Source organism: Sciurus vulgaris, assembly GCF_902686455.1.
Source record: "Sciurus vulgaris genome assembly, chromosome: 11".
In the NCBI taxonomy this organism is placed as follows: domain Eukaryota; kingdom Metazoa; phylum Chordata; class Mammalia; order Rodentia; family Sciuridae; genus Sciurus; species Sciurus vulgaris.
The window spans coordinates 112,619,516-112,646,655 of NC_136472.1; the positions used below are offsets into that span (position 1 = coordinate 112,619,516).

At 51.3% G+C, this 27,140-nt stretch overlaps 1 protein-coding gene across 2 annotated transcripts in view; it reads right to left on the reverse strand.

Moving 5' to 3' along the window:
• Nucleotides 1-27,140, reverse strand: part of DSCAML1 (DS cell adhesion molecule like 1) — a 325,080-nt gene that overhangs the window by 22,533 nt on the left and 275,407 nt on the right. For both annotated transcript variants that reach the window (XM_079104474.1, XM_079104473.1), the window contains exons 12-19: nucleotides 22,855-23,054; nucleotides 22,290-22,386; nucleotides 21,591-21,719; nucleotides 15,366-15,533; nucleotides 14,449-14,519; nucleotides 9,605-9,845; nucleotides 5,955-6,101; nucleotides 3,240-3,395 (exon numbers count right to left, since the gene is read on the reverse strand). In XM_079104474.1, the coding sequence (XP_078960600.1) occupies nucleotides 3,240-3,395; nucleotides 5,955-6,101; nucleotides 9,605-9,845; nucleotides 14,449-14,519; nucleotides 15,366-15,533; nucleotides 21,591-21,719; nucleotides 22,290-22,386; nucleotides 22,855-23,054 (1,209 nt within the window). The remainder of the gene's footprint in view (nucleotides 1-3,239; nucleotides 3,396-5,954; nucleotides 6,102-9,604; nucleotides 9,846-14,448; nucleotides 14,520-15,365; nucleotides 15,534-21,590; nucleotides 21,720-22,289; nucleotides 22,387-22,854; nucleotides 23,055-27,140) is intronic.

Consider the following 27,140-nt stretch of genomic DNA (forward strand, 5'->3'; position numbering starts at 1 on the left):
GACACTAGTCTTTCCTCTCCCGTCCCCTGCCTGTGCCCAGCAAGGGTTACTCTCCTAAAACATGGACCTAGTCATGCCCTTTCCTCAGTTAAAATTCTTTAAAGTTTTATTTTTATTTTTTTAGTGCTGGGATTTAACACAAGATCTTGCACATGCTAGGCAAGCACTATACCACTGAGCTATACCTCCAGTCCTAAAGTGGTCTTAGATTCAGCTCAGCTTTGTCCTGGGAGGTCATGTGGCTCTGTTTGGTGAGGAGTAAGCAAGAGGCTTTGTAGCTTAAGAATTGAGTCCACCCAAGCTAATCTGAAACCAAGTGTGGACTAAGACATTTGGATTTAGTTAATGAACTTGAATTTGCATATTTGAACTTTATCTTTCAATTCATTTTGCTTTTTTCTAAAATTTCCTGATTTTTTCCCCCTTCCTTGTTATATCCCCAGAGTAGGGTGTGTGTGTGGGATCACAGTAACTTCAGATTAGGGTATTTGCCCAAGGTCCCACCGCAGGACTGGAATTGGAACATGGACCTGTGTGCTTTCCATGCCACCCAAGTACTTATGGTGGTAACTTCTACCTGAAAAAGGAAGAGCCTGGTGCACTGGGGCAGCTGTGGTGGACAGGCAGAGTGGACCTCCAGTCCTTCCTTGTCACTTTTGCTTAGGTTTCCAAGTTCCTCTACACTTCAGATGCAGTTGTCTCCAACCCCTACACTGGAGGATACATCAGGCTTGGAGTAAACTGGTCATGAGAATTCCATTTCCCTTTTGGTGACTGGCTTAGCAAGCAAGAGGAATGTTCTGGCCAGTGGGAAATGAGGATAAATCTGATGAGGGGGTTTCTGGGAAAGGTTTCTTTCACTCCCAAGAGAAGCATGCTCACTAGAAGAGACTGCTTCTTCTCCCTCTGAACACTGTCTTGTCCTGGGTGAACGGAACGGCAGCCATCTCGAAGTCTTGGGGGAGCAACTGCCTCACTGGAGATGGCAGAGCAGAAAGATAGAAAGATGGAACCTCTGACTTACCTGACCCTGGAGCTGCCCTACTTGGGGCTTCTTGTTATTTGTGATGATAAATGTGCTTGTTGCTTTCTTCTCTTTTAGTTGGATTTCCTATTACACTGGAAGGTTCCTAATGGATCCAATAGGGTGATGGAAAGTACAGAAAATACGGAGACTAGAAAGCTGGGATTTGCTACCTCTTAGCTAAGTGGTATTCACAGAGTAACTTTGGCTCTCTGGGTCTCAGTTTTCTCACCTGTAAAATGGAATTGACACCTACCTCACAGGGTGAGGAGTCTGTCAAATCATGTCGTGACGGCATGTCACACAATATCAAGTTGACTGCTGTTCTGAATGAGACCTCTTCTGACACTGGGCTCTTTCTGGCCTATGCCTCCCCTTGGGGATGCTAATGGCCTCACCTGTCATTTCAGTGCTAGCATCTTGGTAGCCATAAAGCAACAGCATTTGCTACTACCTGACATTTTGGGACTTTATAGCTATCTTGTTCCTTCCTTACATCTGTCCCCATTTTATCAAGAGGAAACTGAGGTGCAGAAGGTTAAGTGACTTGTCAATCAGCAATAGGGCTGGGCAACTCTTCTACTGAATGAATTGGTCCCCTTTCCATGCTGTGAAGCCACTTCCCGAAGGCAGGGCACAAGGCCCTGGGCCTGGCTGCTGTCGTCCCTTTCCTGTGGCTCTGTATGTGCTCTATGTGCAGGCTGAGGCTCCCTGCAGGGCAGGGTGGGTTCTTGGACTCTGAGCTCCCTCACGGGCCTCACCTTAGTTAGACACATGGAGATGCTCTTGGCTCTGGCCTCAACGAGAACAAGGAGCAAGAAGTCTAGAGCCCTAGTGGTTCATTTCTGAGGGCCAGGAAGTGTCTTTGTTACGTGGAGCCCAGGCCTCGAATGCCAACAGGCTCTGGGCACCATCTTAGCTCTACCGCCACACGAGGGCAGGTGGCTTTGCCTGGAGCTGTCCTGGGGAGGCTTGATGGGGGATTAATGATAGGGAAAGTAGGGCAGGCAGGTTGCTCAGAGCTTAGGGGGACAGGGCACAGTGGGGAGGAGTGCTGAGGGAGGGCAGGGAGATTAAGCTGGACTGGGAGCTGGTCTAGTCACCAAGCACGGCGTTGCATGTGCCATCTCTCCCACGGTCGCTCCCATCCCTGTTGCTCTCTGTAACACCTGTAACTCTTCCAACACCTCTGCCAAATTGTGTGGGTAGGGCCTCGATTCTGGGTCTCCATATGCCTTGGAGAAACTGAGGCTGAGCGGGAAGCCCACTGTGTGCCTGTCGTTCTTCCAATAAACCAATCTCTCTAAGAATAGAATACCTGGCTCAAAACAGCCAGTTAAGAAGCGCCTAGTGACAGTAGAAGGAATCGGACATGACTTTCCTGTGTTCATATGTGAATACACGACCAGTGAACTCCACATCGTATTCAAGCACAAGATGGAAAGTTACACTCCATGTATGTATGATTGGTCAAAAGACACTCTACTGTCGCATATAACTAAAAAGAACAACAACAACAAAAAATTTTAAAAAGAGTGCTAAGTGATGGGGGCTGGCAGGGTGGGAAAGAAAGCAGAGCGGGAGGCAGGAGCCCAGGGTACACAAGCACCTTCTGCTCAAGCGGTGGCCCCCGGGGTGTGCAGCTCTGGACCTAGTTGCAGGTCCCACCCTTCTCCCCATCCCTTCTTTCCCCCGCTTACTCAGTCATTCTACCCCTGAGTTTGACCTTCTGTCTCTGGTTTTCCTCTAGTTCCGCCCCATGAAGAAGGGCTTTGAGATGGCAGTTCCAGATGGAGGCACATCCTGTTCCCCTCTTTGGGGGCCCAGGGCCTGGTCCATGCTCAGGATGTGCTGGGTGGCGCTCCTGCTCCCTGCACCACCCCCAACTTTTGTATCTAGAGGAAACCAGGCCACACCTCGCAGGGGAGCAGAAGTCACAAAAAGAATGTCCTTGAGGCCAGAGGTAGGGAGGGAGTAGGTTTATCTGGAGGGTATGTCGGTGCTTCAGAGGGCGGGTGAGGGGACTTATGTTCGTGGGTCTGTCCATGGAGAAGACATGACCTGTGGTCAGCAATGTCCTCCCAAAGCAGGACCCAAGTCCTCCAAGCCACTTGCAGTGGCTCTAAGGGACAGGAGGAAGGCTGGCACCCTGCTCTTACCTTGCCCCTGGGGTGGGGCCAGGGTGAGATGCGGGCAGCTCCAGGCCTGGACTCACCGTCTTCCTTGGTCTGGATGTAGAGCACGCTGCTGCGCACGCCATCCCCGGCCTGCGTGAACGCCAGCACCTGGACGCTGTAGTTGGTGAACTTCTCCATGCCCCGCAGCTCCACCCGTTCCCGCGTCGTGGTGATGTTCTGCATCTCGCCCCACTCTGCGGGGACAAGTGGCCTCTGAGCGTGGGCAGCCCCGCCCTCCCAAGGTCCTTGCTGCAGCCCCTCTGCCAGTGTGGGCTCTGACCTGGACTCTGTGGGGGCCAGTACTAGACAGTCTTCTACCTCAGAGTACCTAGGAGCAGATTTGGGCCACTGCCCCTAGATCATGTTCCTCCTTAAGTGGACAATCAGGGTGAACCACACAGGATGGCCTGGCCCCAGGCCCCAGATGACCTTGCACCAACTTCAACTTGATATTCACCCTTTAGAATATCTGTCTCTCCATCTCTTTCTGAAGTGTGCCCCTCTTGACACCCAGCAGCCCTCCTGGTGAGAGACCTGGGATGCTTGCAATGCCCCTGCAAGCAGCCATTCCTTTTTGCTGCCCCAGCCCCTCCTTGGGCTCTCAGTTCTCCCTGGGCAGTGTGTCAACTTGCAGATGATGGATGACAGGACCCCCCTCTGTGCCTCTGATTGCTCCTGGGCCAGCATTCTGGCCTCTCAGAATAAGGGGCTATGCGACCCATTTGCTTTCTCCCAGCATGGAGGACACATAGCCAGCCATTCCCTGCAAAGAGCCTGCAGAGAAAACCTGGGCAGGGCTGGGTCATTCGTCAGGCTCAGTGAGGCCCCTCATCCTGACTCTGCCAAGGAACTTCTCAGAGAGCTAAAGAAGGGTACAGGGAGAGGGACTCATGGGAAGGCCAGGGTCATAGACGGAGGAAGAGGGGTGGGCTCCTGGGCTCCTCACTGCCACTACTGGGTTTTCTTAAAGACAGGTGCAGACACTGGCTGAGGACAGGCCTTGAAGAGATGAGCAATTGCAAACCAACTCCCAGCACCTATCTGGTGACCCATGCAGGCAAAGCCCCCAGGCAGAAAGCCTGGACAGGGGAGGGCAGTGGCCTGCCAGGACCCAGAGAGTGAGGATGCCATGCCCAGCATGAGGGGACTCCAGTCAGTGCAGGAGGGCCCTCAGAGCCTGGGTCACAGGAAGCAGAGTAGACCTGTCCAGGACTGTGGCTGGAGAAAGACCCAGGAAGAGGGCAGTGTGGCCCACAGTCCAGGTGGTCCTGGACATTAATGAGGCCAATGTCTTCCTCGAGGGCTGTGCTGGTGGAATCCGCTGCCTTAGAAGCAAGGAAGCAAGTTCTGGAAAGGGAGACTCCCCCTCACATGGCTCAGCACAGAGATAAATATGGCAGGGTCACATTCTGAGCAGCGTGGCCTGGCGCCTCACAGCAGCAGGACTCAGGAGACCTTCGGAGACCAACCAGAGGCCTCTGAGCTTTCACAGGAGACAAGCAGAGGCGGGAGGTCACTTCCTGCTGGTAGTATGTCTGGGCAGAGTAGCATCCAGGTGGGGAAGGAGATGGTAGAAACCCTGGACAGATGGCCAGGAGCTGGCTCCCAATCCTCTGCAGAAGAACAGGATGCAGGGAGCCAGGAGGCAGGAGGCTCAGCGCCTTTCAGCCCTCGTGCAGTCGAGGTGGGCAACGCCTTGTAGAACTGAGTTCTGTGGACCAGGAATTTCCTCACCACTGAAAGGTCTTTGTCTGTACCAGCAGGTAGCAGCCTGGTGTGTCTGTGTGGGCTACACAAACCCCTCAGCCCAAGTGCACAGCGGGGGAGGCAGCTACCTCAGCAGCTGGGCCATCGAACTGGGTTGTCTCCACCTGCCACTTCTCCCCTAGCTCCATAGTGCACGCCATCCTGCACTTTTGGGGGCCTAGATGGCTCCCCTGCATAGGCCACACCCTGGCCTGTCTGCCTGGTTCCAGTTGGGTTTGGCCAGAGGGGAGCTCCCCTGGGTTCTGGTAACCGTGCTACCACTCTTACCTCTTTGGGCCCAAGATGGCGATGGCTTCCTACAGATGCTAGCTCCCCTGTGCACTTCCTCCCCACTCCACTAAAAGTAGCCCTTCATGAAATTCTTCTGTTGCCCCATTTGAGTGTGACACTTGCTCCTTGGGGCACCCTGACTGGTGTGGCCATAAAGGTCTTATATCAAGAAAAGCAGCTGGGCACACACTTGTAATCCCTGCAGCTCGGGAGGCTAAGGCAGGAGGATCACAAGTTCAAGGCCAGTTTCAGCAATTTATGGAGGTGCTAAGCAACTCAGCAAGACCCTATCTCTCAATAAAATATTAAAAAAAGCTGAGGATGTGACTCAGTGGTTAAGTACCTCTGGGTTCCATTCCTGAAACCAAGGGGGAAAAAAAAAGAAAAGCAAACGTGCCCTCTCATGCTTCAAACGACACCCCACACACTGTTGTCTAGGAGTGGCAGGGTGTCTTCCCTGCCCAAAGATGACCGTGAGTCCCACCATCTACCGCCCGGCTCTTGGCTTTGACCTCAGGATAACGTGGACGTGTGCCAGTAGACCCGAGCCTCTCTTGCACCATCCCTGGGCCCCGGAACCACGATCCCCTGTGGCTTCCACTTGTGGCTTAGGAAGGCTGCACTTCCACTTGGCATGCCACAGGAAGATGCTCAGCTCTAAGCCTGGCACCTACGCCTCCTGTCCTGAGACCCAGCCTCAGTCCCATCAGACTCACCCCCATCAACATAGAGTGACCAGAAGATGACCCGGTAGCCTTTGAGGACTCCATTGAGGGTGCTGCGTGGGGGCTCCGACCAGGAGATGACAGCCACATCAGAAGTGATGGACAGGGCCCGGACATTCTCGGGGGGCTGGCTGGGCACTGCACAGGGTTGGGGAAGAAGCAAGGGTCCAGTCAGTCAGGAGTGTGAGTGTCATCACGACATACGTGTCCGAGGCCACGTCCTGCTACTGGATCAGAGGAGCGTCCAGTTAGCAAGTGGAGGGAACTCCTAACTCAGGAGTTGGAAGACCACACCGAGAATCCAGTTTTTGCTGGAGATGGGAGTAGTTAGACATCTTTGTGAATGTGGCTCCTTGCTCCTTGGTCAGTACGGTCCTGGCTTTGGCTAAATCCTGGTGAAGGTGCTGAATTCTGGACAAAGTCTCTGATAATTTACCAGTGGACCACCATGGCCAGGGGACCCAGGCTCTGCTGAAAGGGACAGAACCTGGAAGACCACTGAGCTGGCTCCAGAGGTATTTGTAATTTAGCGTCTCATCTGATAACTGCCAGCCCCTCTGTGTCCACTGAGCAGGGGTCTAGCCAAAGCCTGGTGTAGGGATTCAGTGTCCTTATGCCAACTGAAGGGGAGGCAAAGAAGGGAAGGGGGTCTTAAATAACCCTCGTGCAGGGAAGAAGAGTTTCCACAGACCTTTGGGACCATCACCCCTTTGCTCTGTCCCTGCACACACACAAAGATGGCATCAGGCCTGGGAAGATGGGTGCCACTCTCTGAGACCATCTCTGGTGGCCCCATGCCCTTAACCCTCTCCCTCTGTGAGCTCCCTCTGTGTGTAACCTACGTCCTCCATCCTGGGTTGACCTGGGGCCACTTGCCCTTTCTGGATGGCAGAAAGTGGGAGCACTGGGCCCCAAGGCCCACCTTGGATAAGGAGAATTGGGTGGCACTTTCTGCCAGCTTCTAAAGAGCCAGGGACAAAGGGAAAGAGCGAGGCTGCTCCGGTGTGATCGGGAGAGAGGAGGCCCAGGCTGGAGGGAAGGTAATTAGATCCCGTTGCCCCACAAGAGGCAACTCTAATTTTTATGAGCATTTAAATGATAATACATCATCCTAACGATCCTCTTTGAGAATGATTATTGTTTCATATTACTTAGGTGTAAAAATATAAGCACCATGTAATTAGGGACCTAGTGTAATAAACTAATACAGATCGCCCGTTCGAACAAAATGAAGGTAATATAATTATGGAAAAGACACTCTTGCTAAGGCAGGGGCCCTTGAATACCCCAGGAGGAGTGCTAATATTGCCAGGAAACGATCAGGATCTGACAGGCTAACGAGGGCCTTAATTAAGTATGAAAAACTGCTGAGCAAATGCTGCTGGAAACTTTCTTCCCCCTCTCCTCCTTTGTTTTGAAAAGGACTCTGCAGCCCGTGCTGATCACTCCCTGTTGGAAATTCCAGGGGCCCCACCTGTCAGGGAGGTGGTGCTGGGCAGAGACCACGAGCTGGGCCCGTGAGAGCTCCAGGGCTTAGTTAGGTTGGGCAGCTGTCCTGGGCTTGGGGCACTGTCCCCTGGACAAACCTTCCTGGGGCATGTTATACCCAAGTGACTTGTTCCTGTTCCCAGCCTTGCTTGGAGACAGGATGAAGCAGAGGGAGCATGGACTTGGGGTTCGGCTTGGACTTTGAGCTGGGCTCTGTTATTTCCTGGATAGGTTATCCTGGACAGATCACTTAAACCCCACAGGCTTTGATGGCCCTTTAGGGATAATGACCCAGCTGTGATTCTCACAGGTGCTGCCTGAACCAGCAGCATTGGCACTCTGAGGAAACTACTAGAAATACCAATTCCTGGTGCTTCCTCGGACCTGCTGCCAGGGCTTCTGGGGGGGTGGGTGGTTCCAACAGTCTGTTTACCAGAACTCCAGGGAATTCTGATGGAGGTGAGCTTGGGAACCTGTGTTCAGGTACTGCCGGGATGAGTGCTACCGGTACTAGAAGTGACAAGCTGGTATTTCTCAACCCAGCCAAGCCTGTGACAGCACCTTGAGGTGGAGGGGCTGGGGTGGGGGGCTGGACACAGCACGGCTTTCCTCCAGGGGGCTCTCTGCACTTCTCTTCTGTGGGTCTTCCTCTTTTGTGGCCTCCTTTCTCCTCAAGGGCCCAGTTCCCTGGGACTGTTGAGGTCTGCTCAGTCTCAAAGCCCAACTTGTGCTCTAGAGCAATGAGATGAAAATCTCTGGGGACGAAGTCTGAGCATCAGTGTTTTGAAAGCTGTCAGATAAACCCAACTTGTAGCCACAGTTAATAAACGCTGGTATGAGTGGACGCGCTCTCAGGTGTTCCTGACCTCATGCCTCCTCATGCCCAAGAGGGCTGTATTTCCAGAGGTAGGAGAGGGCCCACGTAACTAAAGGAATGGCTCTCTAATGCTGGAGTGCTCCTATTCTGTTGGGCCATGGGGCGATGGCATTATGCTTTCCAGGAACTGGTCTCCTCCCTCCACAGTGGGCAGATGGGCAGGCTCAGACTCCATGATGCGTTTACTACCCGACCCCAGTTTTGGGTGGGGCGTTGAGAAGGAAGCTTAGGAAAACATTGTTTCTTTATTCTGCTCTTTGGGGCCTGTGACCACCTGGCCCTCTCTCTGGGGGCATCAAGGCCACATCTCCTGCTTTGACTTGGTGCAGGCTCAGGGACCAGCTAGTGCCCTCTCTGTGCTTAGACAGCTGGCATATTCCAGCTACCTCCAATCCTCTCTCCCTGGAGCAACTGGGTCTCTTAATTTGCTAATCAGTGCATTCTGTATAGTCATCAGAGAATTAAGTTTTGAAAACTGAGCTCTAAATCCTCTGCCACATGGGCAGGAGGATTTCTTAACTCTAGTCTCATTTCAGTTGCTTAAAACAGATGGGAACAGCTGGGCATGGTGGTGCATGCCTGTAATCCCAGCAGCTCAGGAGGCTGAGGCAGGAGGATTGCAAGCTCAAAGCCAGCCTCAGGAACTTAGTAAGGCCCCAGGCAACTCATTGAGACCCTGTCTCTAAATAAAATACAAAAAAGGGCTGGGGATGTGGCTCAGTGGTTAAGTGCCCCTAGGTTCAATCCTTTGTACCAAAAAACAATAAATAAATAAATAAATAAACAAAACAAACAAAAAACCCCAAAACAAACAAACCAAAACCCAAACAAAAAAACTAAAACTAAAAGCAAAATAACAAAACAAAACAAAACAAAAAAACAGATGGGAACAGGCTCCAGCCTAGAAGTACAAAGGTGACTTGGCTTTGCCCTGTCCCCAAAAGTCTGTAGAGAAGAAGAAACAGGACCCAGGATGGGGAGGGAAGAGCTTGGTCAGAGAGAGGGACTAGGGGACCAGAAAGAAAGAGGGAAACACGGGGATGGGAAGACAGGTGCACAGACAAGTGCTCAACAGGTTCAGGTCGGTAGGTGCACAGGGAGACTGAGGGGCAGAGCATCAGCAGGTGAGGAAGAGGGAGCTGCCAACGGGGCCGAGGCCAGGTGTGCTGAGTCTCCTTCAGGAGCCAATCAGCAAGAGGAGAGGGGGAGCCTGCATCACCCACAGGTCCAAGACGGGCCCTCAGGATCTGCACCCCCACCCTGTCACTGCCCTCACCATCCTCCAGGGTGGTGGCGTTGATCTCGCTGGAGGAGGGCCCCGTGCCAGCCCTGTTGAAGGCCTGGACCACCACCCCGTATTGGGCGAACTTCTTGAGGTTGTCCAGGGTGTAGACCTCGCTGTCGCCTGTGGCCTTCATCTCCACGATGCTGTACTGCCCGTTGCTGCCAGGACTGTTCTCTCTGTAGCCAATCTGGTAGCCCCGGATGACGCCATTCTGCAGCTCCTTCTTGGGTGCCTGTGAGCATGGGCAGGGCCAGGGACGAAGACACAGTGACCTTCTGAGATGGCACTCTTAAAACCCAGTCAGGTTGTGTTGTTCTGGGCCCTACCCCTGAAGGCTCCTGTCTCTCTCAGAGTGAAAGCCCTCTTCCTAAGGGCCCTCTGTGACCTGGTGCCCACGCCCTCTCAGACGTCTCTCTCGCCCTTGGTTCTACGCCACAACATTCTGGCCCCTTCGCTGCTCACATCAACCTCACTCCCATCTCCGGAGGGAGCACCCCTTAAATACCCACAAGCGGGTCCCCTCTCTTTGAAATGGCTCCTTTTTCCTGGGATCTCCTTCGTTTCTCAGCTGGATTGCTCCTTGCTTCCGTCCAGCACTCCTGACTTTTCTGCCCTGCTTTTTCTTCCTCCACGGCACCCCTGACATTCTATAGATCTCACTTATGTCTGACTGTCTGCTCTGGTAAGTGCTGTGAGGATGAGGAGTGTTGTCTGTTTTATTTACTGTGGTATCTCAGTGTCAAGAATTGTGTCTAGCATAGAGAAGGCCCCTACGCATATTTATTAAATGATGACTGAATGTTTGATGTCATCTGGCACAGGTCAGGGGCCTGGGAGAATCAGAACAGTAGGTGAAGGGAAGTAAGCGATGAATCTGAATGGAAGAAAATGTCCAGGGCTGAGCATGGTGATGCATGCCTGTAATCCCAGGTATTCGGGAGACTGAGGCAGGAGGATCACAAGTTCGAGGCCAGTCTGGCCAACTGAGTGAGACCGTTTCAAACTAAAACTAGAAAAGGGCTGGGGATGCAGCACTTGCCTAGCATGCGTGAGATCCTGGGTTCATTTCCCTGCCAAAGTGAAAAGAAAAGAAAAAGGAAAAAAAATATAAAAAGTCCTGAGATCCCAGTTCACACCTACTAGGATGATCGTTATAAAAAAATAAAAATAATTTTGAAAAGCACTGGAGAGGAGGTGGAGATATTGGAACCTTGTACATTGCTTGTGAGATGTCAAGTGGTGCAGCCACTATAGAGAGAGTGAGTTTGGCAGTTCCTCAAAAGGCAAAACACAGTCACCATACGACCGTGCAAGCCTGGTAGATTCGAAAGAACTGAAAGCCGGAGCTCAAACAATTACTTGCACACCCAGGCTGGCAGCAGCATTATTCACAGTAGCTGAAAGGAGAAGCAACCCAGGGGTCCACCGGTAGATGAACAGATGAACAAAACGTAGTGTGTCCATGCAGCGGGAAATTACTCACCCACAAAAGCAATGGAATTCTCACATATGCTACAACATGGGTCAAAACTGGACGCCCAGGGAAATAAGACGGATGCAAGGACACAAACACTGTGCATTTCCACCTATAGAAGTGTCTAGAACAGGTGCATTTGTAGAGATGGAAAACAGATTTGAGGCTTCCAGAGGCTGGGAGGAGGGCACAAGGGGAGTTAATGGGCACAGAGTTTCAGTTTGGGGCAATGAACAAGTTCTGGATGCAGCTGGATGCTGTGGAATGTGCTCCCTGCTGCTGAGTTGTGCTCTCCCACATGGAGTTGTACATTTTATATGCATTCGACTATATCTTTAAAAAAAGCCCCCAAAGAGTACTTGACCCAGGCCCTCTAGGGACACTAAGGCAGGATCCCCAGACACGCTGGTCAGGGGCCGCAGTGCGGTGAGGACCAAGGTCTGAGGCAGCTCCCAGATGGAGGGGCAGAGATGATGTGGACACGGAGCTGAGAGGGGACTGATGGGAGGGCCAGGCCAACAGAGAAAGGTCCACCAGCATCAGTGTGGGGTCAGGAAACCCTCTTCCCCAGGCTCGGGTCCTTACCCAAACTCAGCTGCACGCCACGCAAGCACAGACACCCTGAGGAAAAACATGACCCATATGTCCTCGCTTACACATGACAGTCTCATATGTGACCACACGCGCACACACACGCCAGTAGATCTGCTCGTGTCCAGAGCCAGCAACACACCCTGCAGATGGGCCTGCATCCCAGCCCACACCCTAGCCACAGCCAGACACGCTGAACCCAGAACCGGATCCTTTTACGACCAAGCCTGCCCACCTACATTGAGACAGAACAGTCACCCTAGTACATATAAAACAGCTTGAGTCAGGGTTTTAAAGACAATGAAGTTAATTTAAAACCCTACTTTTTATGGTATTAAAAAACAGATCAAAAACAATTAAGTTAGTAAAACTGCCTTACTGTTTTTTTAAATTCAATGAATGTTTTAAATGAACTGCATTTTTAGCCTCACTGTTAACTCAATAAAATGATGTTTTTAATTTAACATAATTGTTTTGAACTCACTAAATAGGTGTGTGTGTGTGAGTGTTTAATTGACTTGACTTTTTGTTTTGCCTGAAGAAGGTTTCTCTGCACTTGGGCAGTCCTGCGTGCTAGTCTGTAATTGGGCAAATTTTTGCATTTAGATCTGGTAGCTGCTCAGGAATATCTGTGCACACACACACACACACACACACAGGTATTAGTGGCACAATCATGTCTTGAGGAGCCTATACCCTGACCTTCACACTAACACACACTCTCATGTTGCAGTATGCTTATCCACATTAGTACACATTTGATATCATTGTCATTACACAACGACACACAGGCCTACCTAGCCAGGGCTATCTGTGCCACTAAGTGCAACTATGCACACGACCACATCAGTATATACCTTGGAGAGGCATCCAAGCAACCCTGATGAATGTGTGCTCATGTATACACACACACACACACACACACACACACACACACACACACACATTTATACAAACCCCAGCAGATCCTTCCTCCCGTGCTCCTCCCTTTATTCTTTCTCCTCCCCTATCTTCCTACCTCCCAAACACAACACTCAGGATTTAAATCAATCTTAACAATATTTCTCTGAAACATTAAGAAATCAATAGGGCTGATTGCAAATTTATGTCATAAAGCAGGGGTGATCCATCTTGTGGAAAGAGTCTTAAAATGAAGTGACTTATCTTTCAAGTGAATCTTTATTTTTCATTAATCTGTTTCTTGGTGTTAAAAAAAAAATTCCCTGAGAAGTCAGTCCCAAAATTTATTGGCCAGCTGGTTCATTCTGAAGTTCTAACTTTCTAATCAATTTTATTTTTCATTATGAGGCTTTGGAGAAATAAATCTGATTCTAAATTTTTATCGACCTCCAAGTCAGAGCTTTGTAGCCAAATGTCTCAGTGTTTTACGTAGCTATCCGTTCCCCACCCCCACATCTCAGCTCCCTCAGCATCTTCCCAAGAAATGGGCCCAGAACCAGGATGCAGGCAAGATTAGGGGATTGGACTCCAGGCTTCACCCCAGTTTCTAGAAAAGCCCTGGAGCCCAGATCTGAATCTGGAGGGGAACCATGCCTCCAGGGATTTCCCAGGGTCCCCAGAAAGGCCCAGTGACCCATTCCTCCTGACTCATTCTCCTCCTGGCCACTCCTCTGGTGGCGGGTGGGGAACAAGCTTGCTGCTGCTTTGCACGTGTGTGCAAGCACGTGTGCACACCTGTCTTCTTAGTGGAAAGTCACTAGGCCTTTTTGATTCTCCCACTCCCAAGTCCACCCTCCTGAAAAGAAGGACGAATATACACAGATTTTCCTATCAGGAGTTTAAGTCAGACAATGACCTTGGACTACTGCCCCCTCCCTGCAATAAGATGAGGTCACCCCCAAGGCCCACTCTTGAGATGGGACTGCTCTAAGAAGAGGAAGGACAGGTTCTAAGAAGGCTTTATGTTCCAGAACTGTTGGTGGGCTACAGTGAGGAGATGGGGTTGTAGTTCCAAACTATGTGTGTGTGTCCTGTAACTGTCTCTACCTGAATGACCACAGGCAAGTCACCTTGCATCTCTGCACCTATGGCCTCCTCTGATGGATGGGGTGAAAATATACCCCATAGCAGCAGGGAGAGGGTTGGGCAATTTTGTGTAAGAGCAAGTGCTTGGAGACTGGAAGACTCACTGGAATGGAAAGCCATGGAATTGTTGGCCTATCTGTACACATGGAGAAATATGCCATAGGGCCAGAGCTTCCCAGGGAAGCACCTCTGGGTTCTTCCTTTGTCCCTGCCCAGTGTGGAATCTCTCCTAGGGTGTCCTTGAGTGACAGATGTTTCAGCCACCCCTAGATCTCATAGGTCCCAGCCCCTTAGAAATGGCTGCAGTACATACTGGTGTCTTCTCCTTGCCGCTCCCCTAGACGCAGACGAAGGCAGTTATTTTCATCCTGATATTATAGAGGGAAAACTTGGCACTAAATCAATTCCAGTTGCTACCCTTTTACCACACATGGGATTTGAGGATGGGCCAGCATGGTGGGAGAACTCTTTCCCCATCTCCCTGGCTTTGCTGAATTCTTCACCTCACCCCAGGCATGGCCCTCCACTAGACAGCCAGGGTGGGATGGGAGTGGGAATTGGTGGGGGGACCTGCTCTTTACCCTCCTTTCCTGCTACCCCCAAACTTCAAAGGGATAAGTGAGAAAAACAGGCATGAACATTATATGAAACTAGAGACTAGCAAGTCTGTTGGGGTTTCAGTCCTGGATCAAGCAGGGAGGAGACAAGATGTCATTTCACTTACCTTCCAGGTCACTTGGATACTCTGTGAAGTTACCGGCTGCAAGGTGACATCCATGGGGGGCCCATCAGGAGCTGGGAGTGCAGAAAAAGAAAATTATGATTCAAGTCTTGGCAGAGGAGAGTCCCGTGTCCTCACTCACATACTTCTGAGCTGGAGGAGCGCTGGGGAGGAAGGAGAAGCTCACATACAGATAGTAGAGGACCTTGGCTTGAGCTCATCATGCTGGTAATTGATCATCAGCATTGCTTATGCTTTTTTTTTACTTAATGGTCATTTGTTACATGGCACATATGTTTTTTGAGGTTTTCTGCATTATTTAGTTTCACAATAACAAAGAGAGATCGTGTTTAAATTTTTATTAAAACTACACGAAGAAGCCACAGAAAATGATTCAGGGGACTAGGACTCCTGTATCCTCTGTAGATGCAGTACATCTGTCTTTTCCACATAGACTGGAGCTGAAGTGGGGACAGAACCATGGACAGCTCCCAAAAGCCCAGCATCTAGAGCCCCACCAGGAAAAGGGTTAGGAAATGAAACAGACAAAACAAGATGCCGATTATTCTGAGGGATAATGCTGGGATCTCTCCCTCCCATTTTTTCCTGGGGATACTGGGGATTGCACCCAGGACCTCACATGTGCTCGGTAAGTGCTCTACCACTGAGCCACATCCCTAGCCCTTTTTAATTTTTATTTTGAGACAGGGTCTCGCTGATTTATGCGAGCTGTCTTTGAACTTGTGATCCTACTGCCTCAGCCTCCTGATTGCTGGGATTACAGGTGTACAATACCATCCTAGTTCCTTTCTCCCTTTTTATAATCACAAGCCCACTGCCAATGGACAAGGTTGGACAAGGGCCTCTGGCATCCCTGATTCCCATAACCATGGGCAGAGGAGGCAGGGTAAGGTGCTTACCCGCCTCTTCGGTGCTGACAGTGAGCTCCTTGCTTGGTTCGCTGCGGCCGATCTTGTTGAAAGAGTACATACGAATGCTGTACACAGATGCTGGGTGCAAGTCCACAATATTAGCCTGATTGATGGTGGGGGAGATGTTGCGTGTGGACTGCTTGAAGTCCCAGGAATCTGTAGAGAAGACATCCATTTCCCGCATAGTCAGGCAAACTTCAGGGCCCCTCCCCAGCATCTAGCACCAGCAAATCCCAGTCTCGACTTGGATTCTGGCTCACATGGGCTGCAGAGGGGGACATAGGCCTTAACTTCACAGAGAGTACAAGGGGTCTGTCCCATAAGATTCCATGTTGGGAGAAGCCAGACTCTTCTGGCACTGACCAGCTTTGAGCTAAACCTCAGACAGGGTCTGAAAAGATGTTTCTCAAGGTCCCTGCTAAGATCACCATTTGCTCAGACCCCTGAGAATCTGATGGCCCAATGCTCTTCTTCCAGGGCCTCTCGGTACATCAATGACCTGTTTCACCTGAGAGACATCCCATTCACTCAACTGTCCTGTACAAAGGGGGAGGCCGAGTCCTATCCCCCTTCCTGCTTCTCTCTGTGTTCTTTATTGTCTTTCCTTGTGGGTTCGTGAGGCTACGGTCTTGAGTGTTATGTGTCAGTGTCGGAGGGGATGAAACAGAAGACCCCAGCCCCAACCTTACCCTCTTTCCTGCACCAGCGATAAAAGGAAAGATCTCTGACTCTTTCGGATCAGGGACCAACAAAGGGATTAACGTGTTCAGGATTTATCCGAGGGGAATGGTAGTCCATTCCAGGGCTGATGTTTAGCAAAATTGTAGAACGTGGAAAATACCAGATAAGTGCCACTCAGGGATCCTGTGACTGTAAACATCCTGTATCTCCAGAGGAATCCAGTCATTCATTCAATATGTGCTTGCTAGGCACCTACCAGGGGATTCCAGAGGAAAATGAGAAGGGGTTACAGTCACCGCAATGGCTTGGCTAGCCTTCCAAGCTCAAAAATTTTAACCAGATGCCTTTTTTGGCACTGATTTTGAAAAGAAAATAAAAGAAAAAAGAATAAAAAAGCTGATAGTAAGGCTTAAATATGTTCCCAGGGCATGTCCGGATGTCACTATTCAGTCTAATTTTCTATACCTTTTAAATTCACAATAGAGTATCCAGAAAAGATAAAATTGTATTCACTATAGTTTAATTCCTAAATCAGGAAAGGAAGCTAGACTTTCTTGACAGATTTTTTTCTAAGAAGGTATTTTTGAAAGCTAATAAATCAGGAGAATAATACCCCCCTCAATTCTGGTTAACCGAGGCCTCAATGATTTTTGAAACACGGCTCTCAGCTGCACAGCCTTGACATCTGTGAAGGGCACAGGCCCAGCTCCCATCTGTAGTTTTGCATTTAATTCTTTGGTTGCATGAGCCAAAGGAACAAAATGGCAGGCTGCTGATGCTCGAAAACAAATTATTTTCTTCTTGTCTTTTAAAAACACCCCAGCCACCCAGAGAGTCACTCTGTGGCTGACAGGTTAAGCCAGAATTGCAAATAGGCAGTCTCCTACCTGCTGTGGGCACCTCTTTGGTTTGGGATGGAACGGGCTCGCAATGTGGAGGCAGGTGCTCACTTCTCTCTGTGGCATCCTGGGAGCTGGTGCCAGCTCACAAATCACATTTGATTTGCCCGTGTTTAGAGGAGTGCGAGAGTGATCAGAAGTCAGTGCATTCATTTTTGATGAGTGCGGGCGGAGGGAGGAGACTCTCGGGATGAGTCTGGAAACGCAGGGGCTAAGGAGAAGAGGCAGTGACATGTGCCAGGCACCCGGGGCAGGGATGGACAATGTAAATGTTGCCGTTTACACCTCACACCCTCCTAGGATATCAGTGCTGTATCCCCAAAGTGCATAGGTGACATCTACGTCACCAAACCCCATTTCCCACTTGGCCTCTCAGGTATCACTTGCGCCTCTCCCTTTATCTTGAAACACTCTTCCCTTGGTTTCCTAATAAAGCTGTCTGGTTTTAGACTAATCGTGGGTCACTTTTTCTCTGTCCTTTTGCAGCGGCGCCTCCTCTGTCTACCATGTATGGTTAGGGTTCTTTCAGGCTCCATCCTCACCTCTTCTTCCCTAGGGTCAGACATCTTACCCACCCACGCCTCTATAACTCCCGGGGCTGCTCCTTTAAACGCCAGCCTCTTTAGCCAACTGATTACTTGACCTCTTCTCTTGGAGGCTTCAAAGGCACTGCAAACTAACCATGTCCAAGACATAACTCTTGACCACACTCCTGGTCAGCCCGTCTCTTTCCAGGTTTGGAATGGTACCGCTATCTATCACGTGTGCCAGAGTCAGGTGTTATTCTCGACTCTTCCCTCTCTCTTCCTTGCTATCATGTCCAATAGCTTTTGTGTCCCATGTAACTCTCCAGTGTCCTCACATCTCTCCACCTCTGTCCCTTCTGAGAGGTGGCTACGTCACACCCTGTTTCATGTGGATCAGGGAAATGGCTTCCTAGCCAGCCTCCCAGTGTCCACTCTGTGCTTCTTTCCCTCTCCATCTGTTTTGGACACTGCAGCCATCATTCATCCTGCAAATATGACTGAGTCCCTCTCCTAGGCAAGTGCTCCGTCCTGGGGCTGAGAGAAGGCCTCCCACAACACAAGCTGATACGGCCGGCCCCTCACAAAGAACCCTCGATACGTCCCCCTGCCATTAGGATGAAGCAACACTCTGACATTTTGGAAGCTCTGCAGCCACTGGCTCAAACTCCCCTTCCCAGCCTTCTTCTCTGAACTCTACAGCAACTAGAGCCTTCTTTGTTCACATTCTCCCCTTTCTAGGACTCACTGTTCCTGAGACCACTGCCCAAGGACATGCTAAGCTCCCTGAAGGCAGGAACCAGGTCTAAAACGTTGGTCCTGTCCCCTGCCTCGCAAGTGCTGGGCATTTCACACCTGTTGTTGGTTTTAAATAAGAGCCACTTTTTTTTTGTCCTTTACTTTGTACTTGGAGTTCCTCTGTAAGTTGTAGTCACACTGGACGTCCTTTGCCTTTTGCCTCACTCAGCTGCCAATCACAGGGAGGTGGTGGGAGCTGGGGTGTCCCAGAGAGCAGCTCCTTTTTTTCCCCCCCTCCTGCTTTTGCCAGTAGTTTGTAGGTGGATCTGACCTTGTGTTCCCAAACATCTTTGATGTTGGCACAAAACAACTCTCTCCCCACAACCCTTCCAGGCTATGCCTCAGAGTGAAATCTGGAGGGCTCTTGCTGATTTTTCTTACTTGATCGCCGCCATCTCCCCAACCCTGAGTAGCTGAACGGGGGGCCCTATCTTCTTCCCTTTCCTCTTCAGCTCTCTCAGGGTCCTGAGCTGGCTCTAGCGAATATCGTCTCTTTTAATATTCCCTTTCATATGAGCCTGGCTTTACCAGATTAACATATTTCATTAAGGGTTCTCTCTCCCTTTCTTCATCAAAGGGTTTATGATGCAAAATATTCTTCTTAAAGACTAAGGATGTGGCTGGGGAGATGTCAGCGCCTTCTGCTCTGTGGGCTGCTTGCTGAGAGGGGACCTGGAGTCTGGATTTTCAGGAAACACATTCACTGTAGAGGGGGAGCAGCTTGGAAGAAAGCCACATCTGGAGCGTTTAGCTGCCTGCGCTGAGGAAACAAATCCATTCTGCATCTCTGATTTTCTCCTTGCACTGTGGCTCTGAGCCCCCTGTGGCAATCTCTCTGCAGCCCAGAGAACAGGTTCCACGGGTCACAACAGTAGCTCATAGCATCCCAGCACCAGCCACACTCCAGTTCCTACACAATGACATGCCACACCAAGCTGGCTCCGGAACTGGGGCCAGAACAGCCCCCAAGCCAGCCTTCTGGGCTTGGAGGGCCATCCTCAGACAACACACCCCTGCTCCTTGCTTGGCTAATAGGGGCAAAATGTAGCGTCTGCATTTTAAATCTGCACAGCGCCATCTGATAGATTTGTGTGGACGGTGCTATTTATCATTCAGCATTCATGTATTATTACTCTGCTGCCTGGGGCCTGCAGAAGTCAGCATGAGTGGGATGGCTCAGAAAGGGCAGGCTTGGTAATTTCCCTTGGAAAATTAGCACGATGAGCAACGTGGCAGAAAACCCAGCAAAAGCACAGGGAGGGCAAAGAGGGGGTCAGGATCCAGGATGGATACGGTCTGGGGCAGGAGGCAGAGGGGGAGGGGGATGGAGGCACACAACCAGAACACTTGGAAGGTTCCAATGGGCCAGGTTCCATCCTCACAACCACTGTGCCAATGCAGTGTCACCGTCTCTGTTTTATAGATTAAAAGATGCCCGAAGATGTTGGGCACTTGCGGAAGGTCATATAACTCTGACCAAGGCTTTGGCTCTGGAGGTGAGTTTCCTTCACAGGTGCAGAGAGGCGCAGACGCACCACACACCCACACCTGCACCCGCTCCTTCCTTCAAGTTCTCCTTGGATGTTCCCTTGGATGCCTTCCGCAGGGCTCACGTAATACGGTTGTGGTGTGCTTTGCTTGATGGAAGAGTGCTGTGTAATGGTTCTGAAAGTGTGTGTGTGTGCGTGTGTGTGCGCAGTGTGCCTTCTCACTCCAACTGCATGGTGTGCTCCAAGGGCAATATTCTCTCTCCTATTTCTTTTCCTCTCCCTGCCACATGTCTGGTGCATGATTCTGCAGAAAAAAAATATTGGCACTCGGTACATGTGACTGACTGACAGACATATATTTCAGCCTGCAAGTCCCACAGGACTCTAAATTGTCGCATGAGATATTTGAATTAGAAGGCAGAGAGGAACTTGCATTTATTAAAGCCTCACTCTTTCTCTTTAATTCCCAAGCAGCCGTGCGAGGAGGCATTCTGTTCCCACTCTGCAGATGGGGAAGCTGAGCCGTACATCCAACATGCCTCTGCCTGCATCCAACAGCAGCGCGCTGCACTTCTCACGGCCCCCTGCTCCTAAATGCCAAGATGTGACAGACGCCCTTCTGGGTGGGCTGGTCTGGAGCAGACTGGGCCTCATGGTAGGGAAAAAGAGCAGCTGCCTTCACAGGGCTTGGTACCCTGTGAGTTTTTCCTTTAATGGAGCAAAGCCATTGCAGGAGCGGGGAGGTGCCACTGAGCTTTCCCCACCCTCTCTCCTGCCCGCCCCTCCTGCCATTCCTCGCTCTGGGGTGGGTGATGGCAGTTCCTCTTCCTTTGGGGGAGCCAGAAGGAATTGGGAGAGACACGTGAGAATAGTGTCTTGCCCGGCAGCCTCTCCTCTCTCTTCTGTCTTTCTCCCCAGATGTGTGATGTTCTCTGTGCACCCTGCTGAGCGGAGCCCCAGGAAAGTTTCCCACACATTAGAGGGGTCAGTGGAGGGGGAGTGGGCAGCAGGGCAGCATGGGGGAGGAGCAGGAGGGAGGGGCTGAGTTCCAAGTTCAGACCCAGCAGATGAGTTGGAGCTGGCGGGGAGGGGTCGGGAGGATGGGCTCTCCAGACTCTTCCCGTGCTCCCTTTTTAAATTATTCTGAGAAGCTAACATGGGCTTGTTGGATTGGATTCAGAAGGTATACACGGATCCAGAGTGAGAAGTGTTTTTTTCTCCTACCTTGAAGCCAATAGGTGCCCTCTGAGGCCCTGCTGTGCCATTCCTGCCACCTGACGTGGGACCCACCATGGTGTCTCCAGACTCTGAATGACTGCCCCACAGTACCCGGCGGAGCCAGCTGGGCCTGCGAGGAGGGCTCTGGGAGAGTTCTGGGAGCAGGAAACTTAGATCCAAGCATCTCCAGAGACTCTGATCCCCATGAGCTGTTCTTAGGAAGGACCTGCTCTCTGACCTCCAATTACCCTCATCACCCCAAACCAGGAGCACCCACGTGCAAACTATGATGCCCCAGAGACACGGCCCCCAGCCCTGGGTCTAGCACCTTTAAATTGCTTTAAATTAGCTCATGCTTGAGAGCGTTTCCCTGGGGACAATCTTCCCCATCACCTGGGGGTCCTGTGGTCTGTGTCTGGGGTTCCTAGCCTGCTAAGTGTTCCTCCCTTGGGAAACCACAGGCTCTTGCGCACCGGATGGTGCTGGTGTGTCTGCCTTATGGGCAGGAGCTGTCCTACCAGAGTGGTAGAGGCAGGGCGTATGACATACGGGGCCATGGGAGGCCAAGCCCTGAACCCCTGAGCCTGCGGCCTGGGCACCTACCTGATTTGTTCTTGTATTCGATGTCAAAGCCTGTAATGATGCTGTTCCCGTCGAATCGCTGGGTCCAGCGCAGGTTCATGCTCCGGGCCTTCACCTCCCGGATCTCCAGCTCAGGGGGGTCCGGGGGCTCTGGGGTGTAGCAGGGAAGAGACAGAAGTGAGGATGGCAGCAGGGAGCTTGGCCTCCTGATTGTGCCTGGTGGCCGATGTCATTAGTGTTCTAACCCAGGACCCTGGAGCTGAGGGAGGCCAGCAGCTGGGCTCAGAGGCTGAGAAGCCAGGTTTGGGCTCCTGCCTTGAGGCCTCTCTTGCTTGGCCTGGGAGAGGGCAGACCCCTTTTGCAGGCATTCCTCAGAGCTCAGGGCCTGCTCCCCTCGTCCCCCACCCTATGCAGATCTCCCACCTTTGCTAACTTGAATTTTCCTTCCCACACCTCCTCTAGTGGCATGTGCCCAGGAACCAGGTCTCCAACCCCTTCTGGAACCAGCAACTGATTCTTAGGGGCTGCAGTCTGAGGTTGCTTCTGAGGTGTCTGCAAAGGTCCTATTTCCCTACTCTGGGCTAGAGGGATGGAGAGGAATCTTTTCCCCACAAGGCCATTTCCCATCATCCCCCACCATGGTGCTGGAGATGCCCCTGCTCTTTGAGGCTGACTTAGCTGCGGGCTGCTGGCCCCTAGGGAGGTGGGCAGGGAAAGCACCTTGCACGGTGAGCTGGATCAAGCCCCGGTCCTCCCCGTATGAGTTGATGGCGTGGCAACTGAAGAACACAGAGTCCCCACGGTCAGCTGGCTTGAGCTGGGAGATGGCCCACAGGGACAGGAGAGGGAAGAAACGGGGAGAGCCTGTTAGAGCCTGGCAGCTAAGGAGGCTACTCCAGGGGTATCAGCAAGGTCGTCTTGTTCTTGGAGGGGGACCCCCAAGGGGTTTCATCAAGGTCTTCTCTTCCCAGAATGTTCCAGGGTTGGAAGTGCAGAGGGGTCCATGCAGGCAGGAAAGGGCCAGGGGTCCCAGGAGAGGGAGTGGAGCCCAGCGGTACTAGAAAGTGGGGCTGAAGAACCCACATAATTGATGGTTGTGGGAGTGTTAGAAAGGGGATGTGGTAAGGTCCGAACTAGAGATTCCTGGGTGGAGACCAGAAATAGGTGTAGGACAGGGTCTCCCAAACTCCCAGTTTACCTCCTTTGGATACAGATGTGACATGGTGGGCTCCCCACTTTCAGAGAGTCAGGGTCCCGGGGCCTGGGGCTGGGACTGGGTGCTCACCTTCAACGTGGAGACAACCTCATCGCCGTTGTCCTTGGTGGCTATGGCATAGCGCATGACTCGGTCGGGGTCGATGACAGTGTCCCCTTTCTCCCAGCGGATGATGATCGGCCGCTCACCCCGTGCGGTGCAGTTCAGCTCCTTGGAGTGGCCCTTGATGGCGATGGTGGTGTTGGGATGGGAGGTGATCATGGCTGGGACTGGGGACGGGAAGAGGTGCACGGCACCGTGAGGGTCTCAAGATCAACCTGGGGGAGGCGCACGTGCTGCAGAGGCTCTGCCCTCAGCCACCCGCCCCTCGGCCCCCGGAGAGGGTCTGACAAGGATGAGATCCCTGTGGGGAGCTGTCCCTGTTTCTCCTCTGCATCCGTGCCTGCGGAGGCCTCCCTCTTCACCCAGGACTTCGTACATTCCCTGGACACCTTTGGAGATGTCAGTCGACTTGGTTTTGGAATTATTTTACATGTACAGCATACATAGGATTAAAAGGGAAACAGGTTATTATTGAAATACGGTTATGTGAATATTAAAACATTAAAAAAGCAGACTTTGGATACTGTATATCACATAAGCGTGCTTCTCTATTACTCTTCATGAAATAAGATCTACCAGCAGGTCTTATAATTACTGTCTTATTTTTCTGTGCTTTTGTGCTAGTGATGAGCACAAATGATATTTTGAGATGTCTGCAACAAATGCGATCTGACGTGAAAATATCTGTGGATTTCTACTGGTGACAGTCACACATACTGCTACTGATGTGGTTTGTGGCTTACGTTTGCGATGGAAGGAAATATGAAATTTCAGCTAGAGGTTAGAGAATGTGATCTCCAGCGCCCTACACATACTCAAATTCACCGGTCTCACCAAATCAAATCTACAGAGCTCCTGGGCAGGCTCTGGAGCCCAGGTTAGGACCCCTCCTCTGAAGCTGGGGTCTCCACTTGTCTGTACAGCTAAAGCTTCTTTATTTCCATCCTGGGCTTTCCAACAAAATACCGCAGTAAGCCCTTGAACAGCACCATGGCAATGATATCTCTCAGCAGTGCTCACGGGTCCCCACTCCACCCCTCCCTGACCCTTGTCCTGAGGAAGTCACCAAGAAACCACCCAGGGTGGTCATCATGAGACCCCTCCACAGCCCTGACAGGACTCTGGTCAACCACTGGTCCTTCCTCTGGGAGGGGAGGGGCAGAGGAGACCGGCAGGAACCCATAAAGTCCTGTCGCTTTTCCTCTGTGCAACTCCATCGACGTGCACTGAGCACTTAGGCCATCACGAGGCACCTTGTGGGGCTTGAGGGTACACATGACAATGAGTCAGGGTCCTTGCCTCCTGAAGGTAGAGGCAGGGAGGACTGATGCCTGGTGGGCAGTGTGCACATTAGATGGGGCGTGGGATGAGTGCCCACCCAGCTCAGGAGAAATTCACTTGACTAGGGGTGTCTGGGAAGGCACCATCCAGCGATTTCACAAACATTCATTGAGACCTTCTATGTGCCAGGCCCTGTGCTGGGTTCTGGAGTAACTGAACAGGAGGAGGATGGCCTCTGGTGGCAGGGAGTCGCATTCCGGGATGAGAATAGGCAACAAACCTGTGGCCGCAGTCAGGAATGGCAGCTGGCAGAAGTGCCCCTTGCACCCCCAGGGACCTGAGGAGGACAGCGGCCTGGCAGAGCAGGGAGGGGAACTGCCTGAGCAAAGGCCGAGAGGCAGCAATCTTCAGGGCAGGCCCAGAAAGTAAGTGGCCCGATGCGCCTGGGGACCCTCCTTGTGCTTCCCTTTTCCTCGCCCACCTTTCTGGGAAAACTTGCCTCTCAGACTGCAGGAGCCCAGTGGCTCTTGTCCTGGGAGGGTGGTCCAGGAGCAGATGGCGAGAAACCCGTCCTTGGATGCAGAAATCAGACGCCCCACCCACCGCGGCATTCAGGGGAGGAGCCCTCCTCACACTGGGCTCTGCGGAGCCCCATCGCTGGCCTGCTTGGGCAGTGGTGCCAAGACGGACTCTGTCTTGTCTCTGCTCAGAACTGGTTCTCTGCCCCTGCCTGTTCCCTGGCACCATGTCTTGGCTCTATCTCAGTGGCTGTCCCTTTTCTTCCCAGTGTTTTCAGGATTTCTCTCCCCTCCTGTTTTAAAGCCCTACTCAAAGTTCTTCCCAGTTAATTCTCCAGGGACATCTGATTTTTATGGGCAAATACGCCTTTGGAGAAAGGAAGGAAGCCACAGGACTGGAAGGGCCTGACCTGAGACACCAGCCGGGGAGAAGGGGGACATTTGAACAGGTGCCAGGGGATGATGGGCCCTTTCTGGCTCCCTGAAGTCATGTCAAGCAGACAGCCGCCTCCTCTGCTATCTTGTCATGCGGGATTTGATGTGGAGGCCAGCCCTGGCCCCAGGCCCCAGCACATTCCCCAGCCCCGGCTCATCAAATAATGAAGCAGATAAATTTTATAATGCACAGCATTACACTAGGATATACAATAAAACGTGAAAGACAAATAACGAGGTGCAAGTTATAATGAAGAAAAAGCCTGCAGTCAGAGACATCGGAGTATGAATTATTGACTAAGGTTTTACACTCTCAAGGATGTGTGGAGGAATATTTTTCCATCAAAGATTTGCATAATTCACTCGTATAAACCTGGGTGGAATATAGAGTGAGGCTTTACGTCAACAAGTCGGGCCTCGCATTGCAGATGCCTCCATTTTTACTGGAGGAGCAAGATGCTGGGGTGTGGGGGGAGGCACGGGGCTGTTACTGCTCTTCCTGAAAGGAGTGACCCGAGGCCTGGGGACTGACCCCTGGGTTGGTTGGGTCCTGAGATTGTCCTGTCCTGGGGAGGAGGAATCCTGTTCCTGGGATGGGCTGCTGAGAAGTGTGTGTATGTGTGTGTGTGTGTGTGTGTGTGTGTGTGTGTGTGTGTGAGAGAGAGAGAGAGAGAGAGAGAGAGAGAGAGAGGCGGGTGGAGGGAGGGCCAAACCTCAGCACAGGTCAGAGTCTGCAAAAGGGCAGGGGAAGGTAGAAGCTTTCCTTGCGGGGAGGACTTCACAGCTCTGCACCAGAGTGAGAAACTTGCATCTCTGTCCTGCTTTCCAAGCTCGCCTGCAGCAGCCTGTCTAGGGCCTATCTGGGAAGCACAAAGTTGCCTCTGACTCGATGCAGCCTGGTGTCAGGAGGCACAACTTAGCCAGTGGAGCAGAGGCTAGCTTTCAGACCTCACTCACTCCTAGTCTGTGAATCTTTGGTCAGTGCACAACCTGTGTATCCACACATGTCAGTACCATTTCAGGGAACTTATCTTTCCTACCAGTGTTGTTCACACAGACATGTAGACAGACACAGACAGCAGGGTCCTCAGAGATCCTTTGTCCCTTAGTTCTGTGTAACAAGCCCATCTGGAGCCTGGGGCAGGGTTTCACTAGTTGGCTGTTTACTGCGCCCACACAGTAAGCAACACAACACACCCCAATGTTCTCCTTACTGCCCAGTACCTCTGGACTGGCTCAGGAGCTGCTTTGCAGGAGAAGAGCTTGCAGGGCTTGGGGGCCAGTAGACCTGAAAGTTCTAGTTCTTCAGTACCAGCTACGTGGCCTCAGGCACATTCAAGTTAACCTCTGCACCCCACAAAACAATTGTGAGGATGAAATGAGTGTGTATATGTATAATGCCTGTCACACAGCCATATGCAAGAACCCTGGGTTCCACAGCTACCCCCAAGACTCTCCTGCTTGCTACTGTTCCAGGGAAAGCATCAGATATGTCCGTGCGCCCCGAGCTATTGACTTAAGATGTCGCGGCTCCACTATTTCACAGGATCATTGCATTTGGTTGAAGACCTGCTTTGCTAAGTATGGAACCACCAACTGGCAACGCATGGGTTTGGGCTCTTGAAACATAGCTGCTCCAATTGCACTGCAAATGTTAGATGCCGGATTTTGAAAATGTGGGAAAAGAAAAAAAACAATGTAAACTATTTCATTAATATGTTTTACATTGATTACATCTTAATATTTTAGAGAGATTGAGTTAATACACTATTACCATTAATCTTACCTGTTTCTCTTTTACTCTTGAATATGTGACAACTGGAAGGTTTTAAATTCCATATATGACTTCTGCTATGGCTCTGCTGAGCAGCACTGGTCTAGGTCACCCACACTGACCCTTTCTTTTACAAATGGAGAAACTAAGCTTGCACAGGAAGTGATTTGCTCAAGGTCACTTCACTAGCAAGCAGCAGATTCTACTGTCATGTATAACTAAAAAGAACAAATTAAAACAAAAAA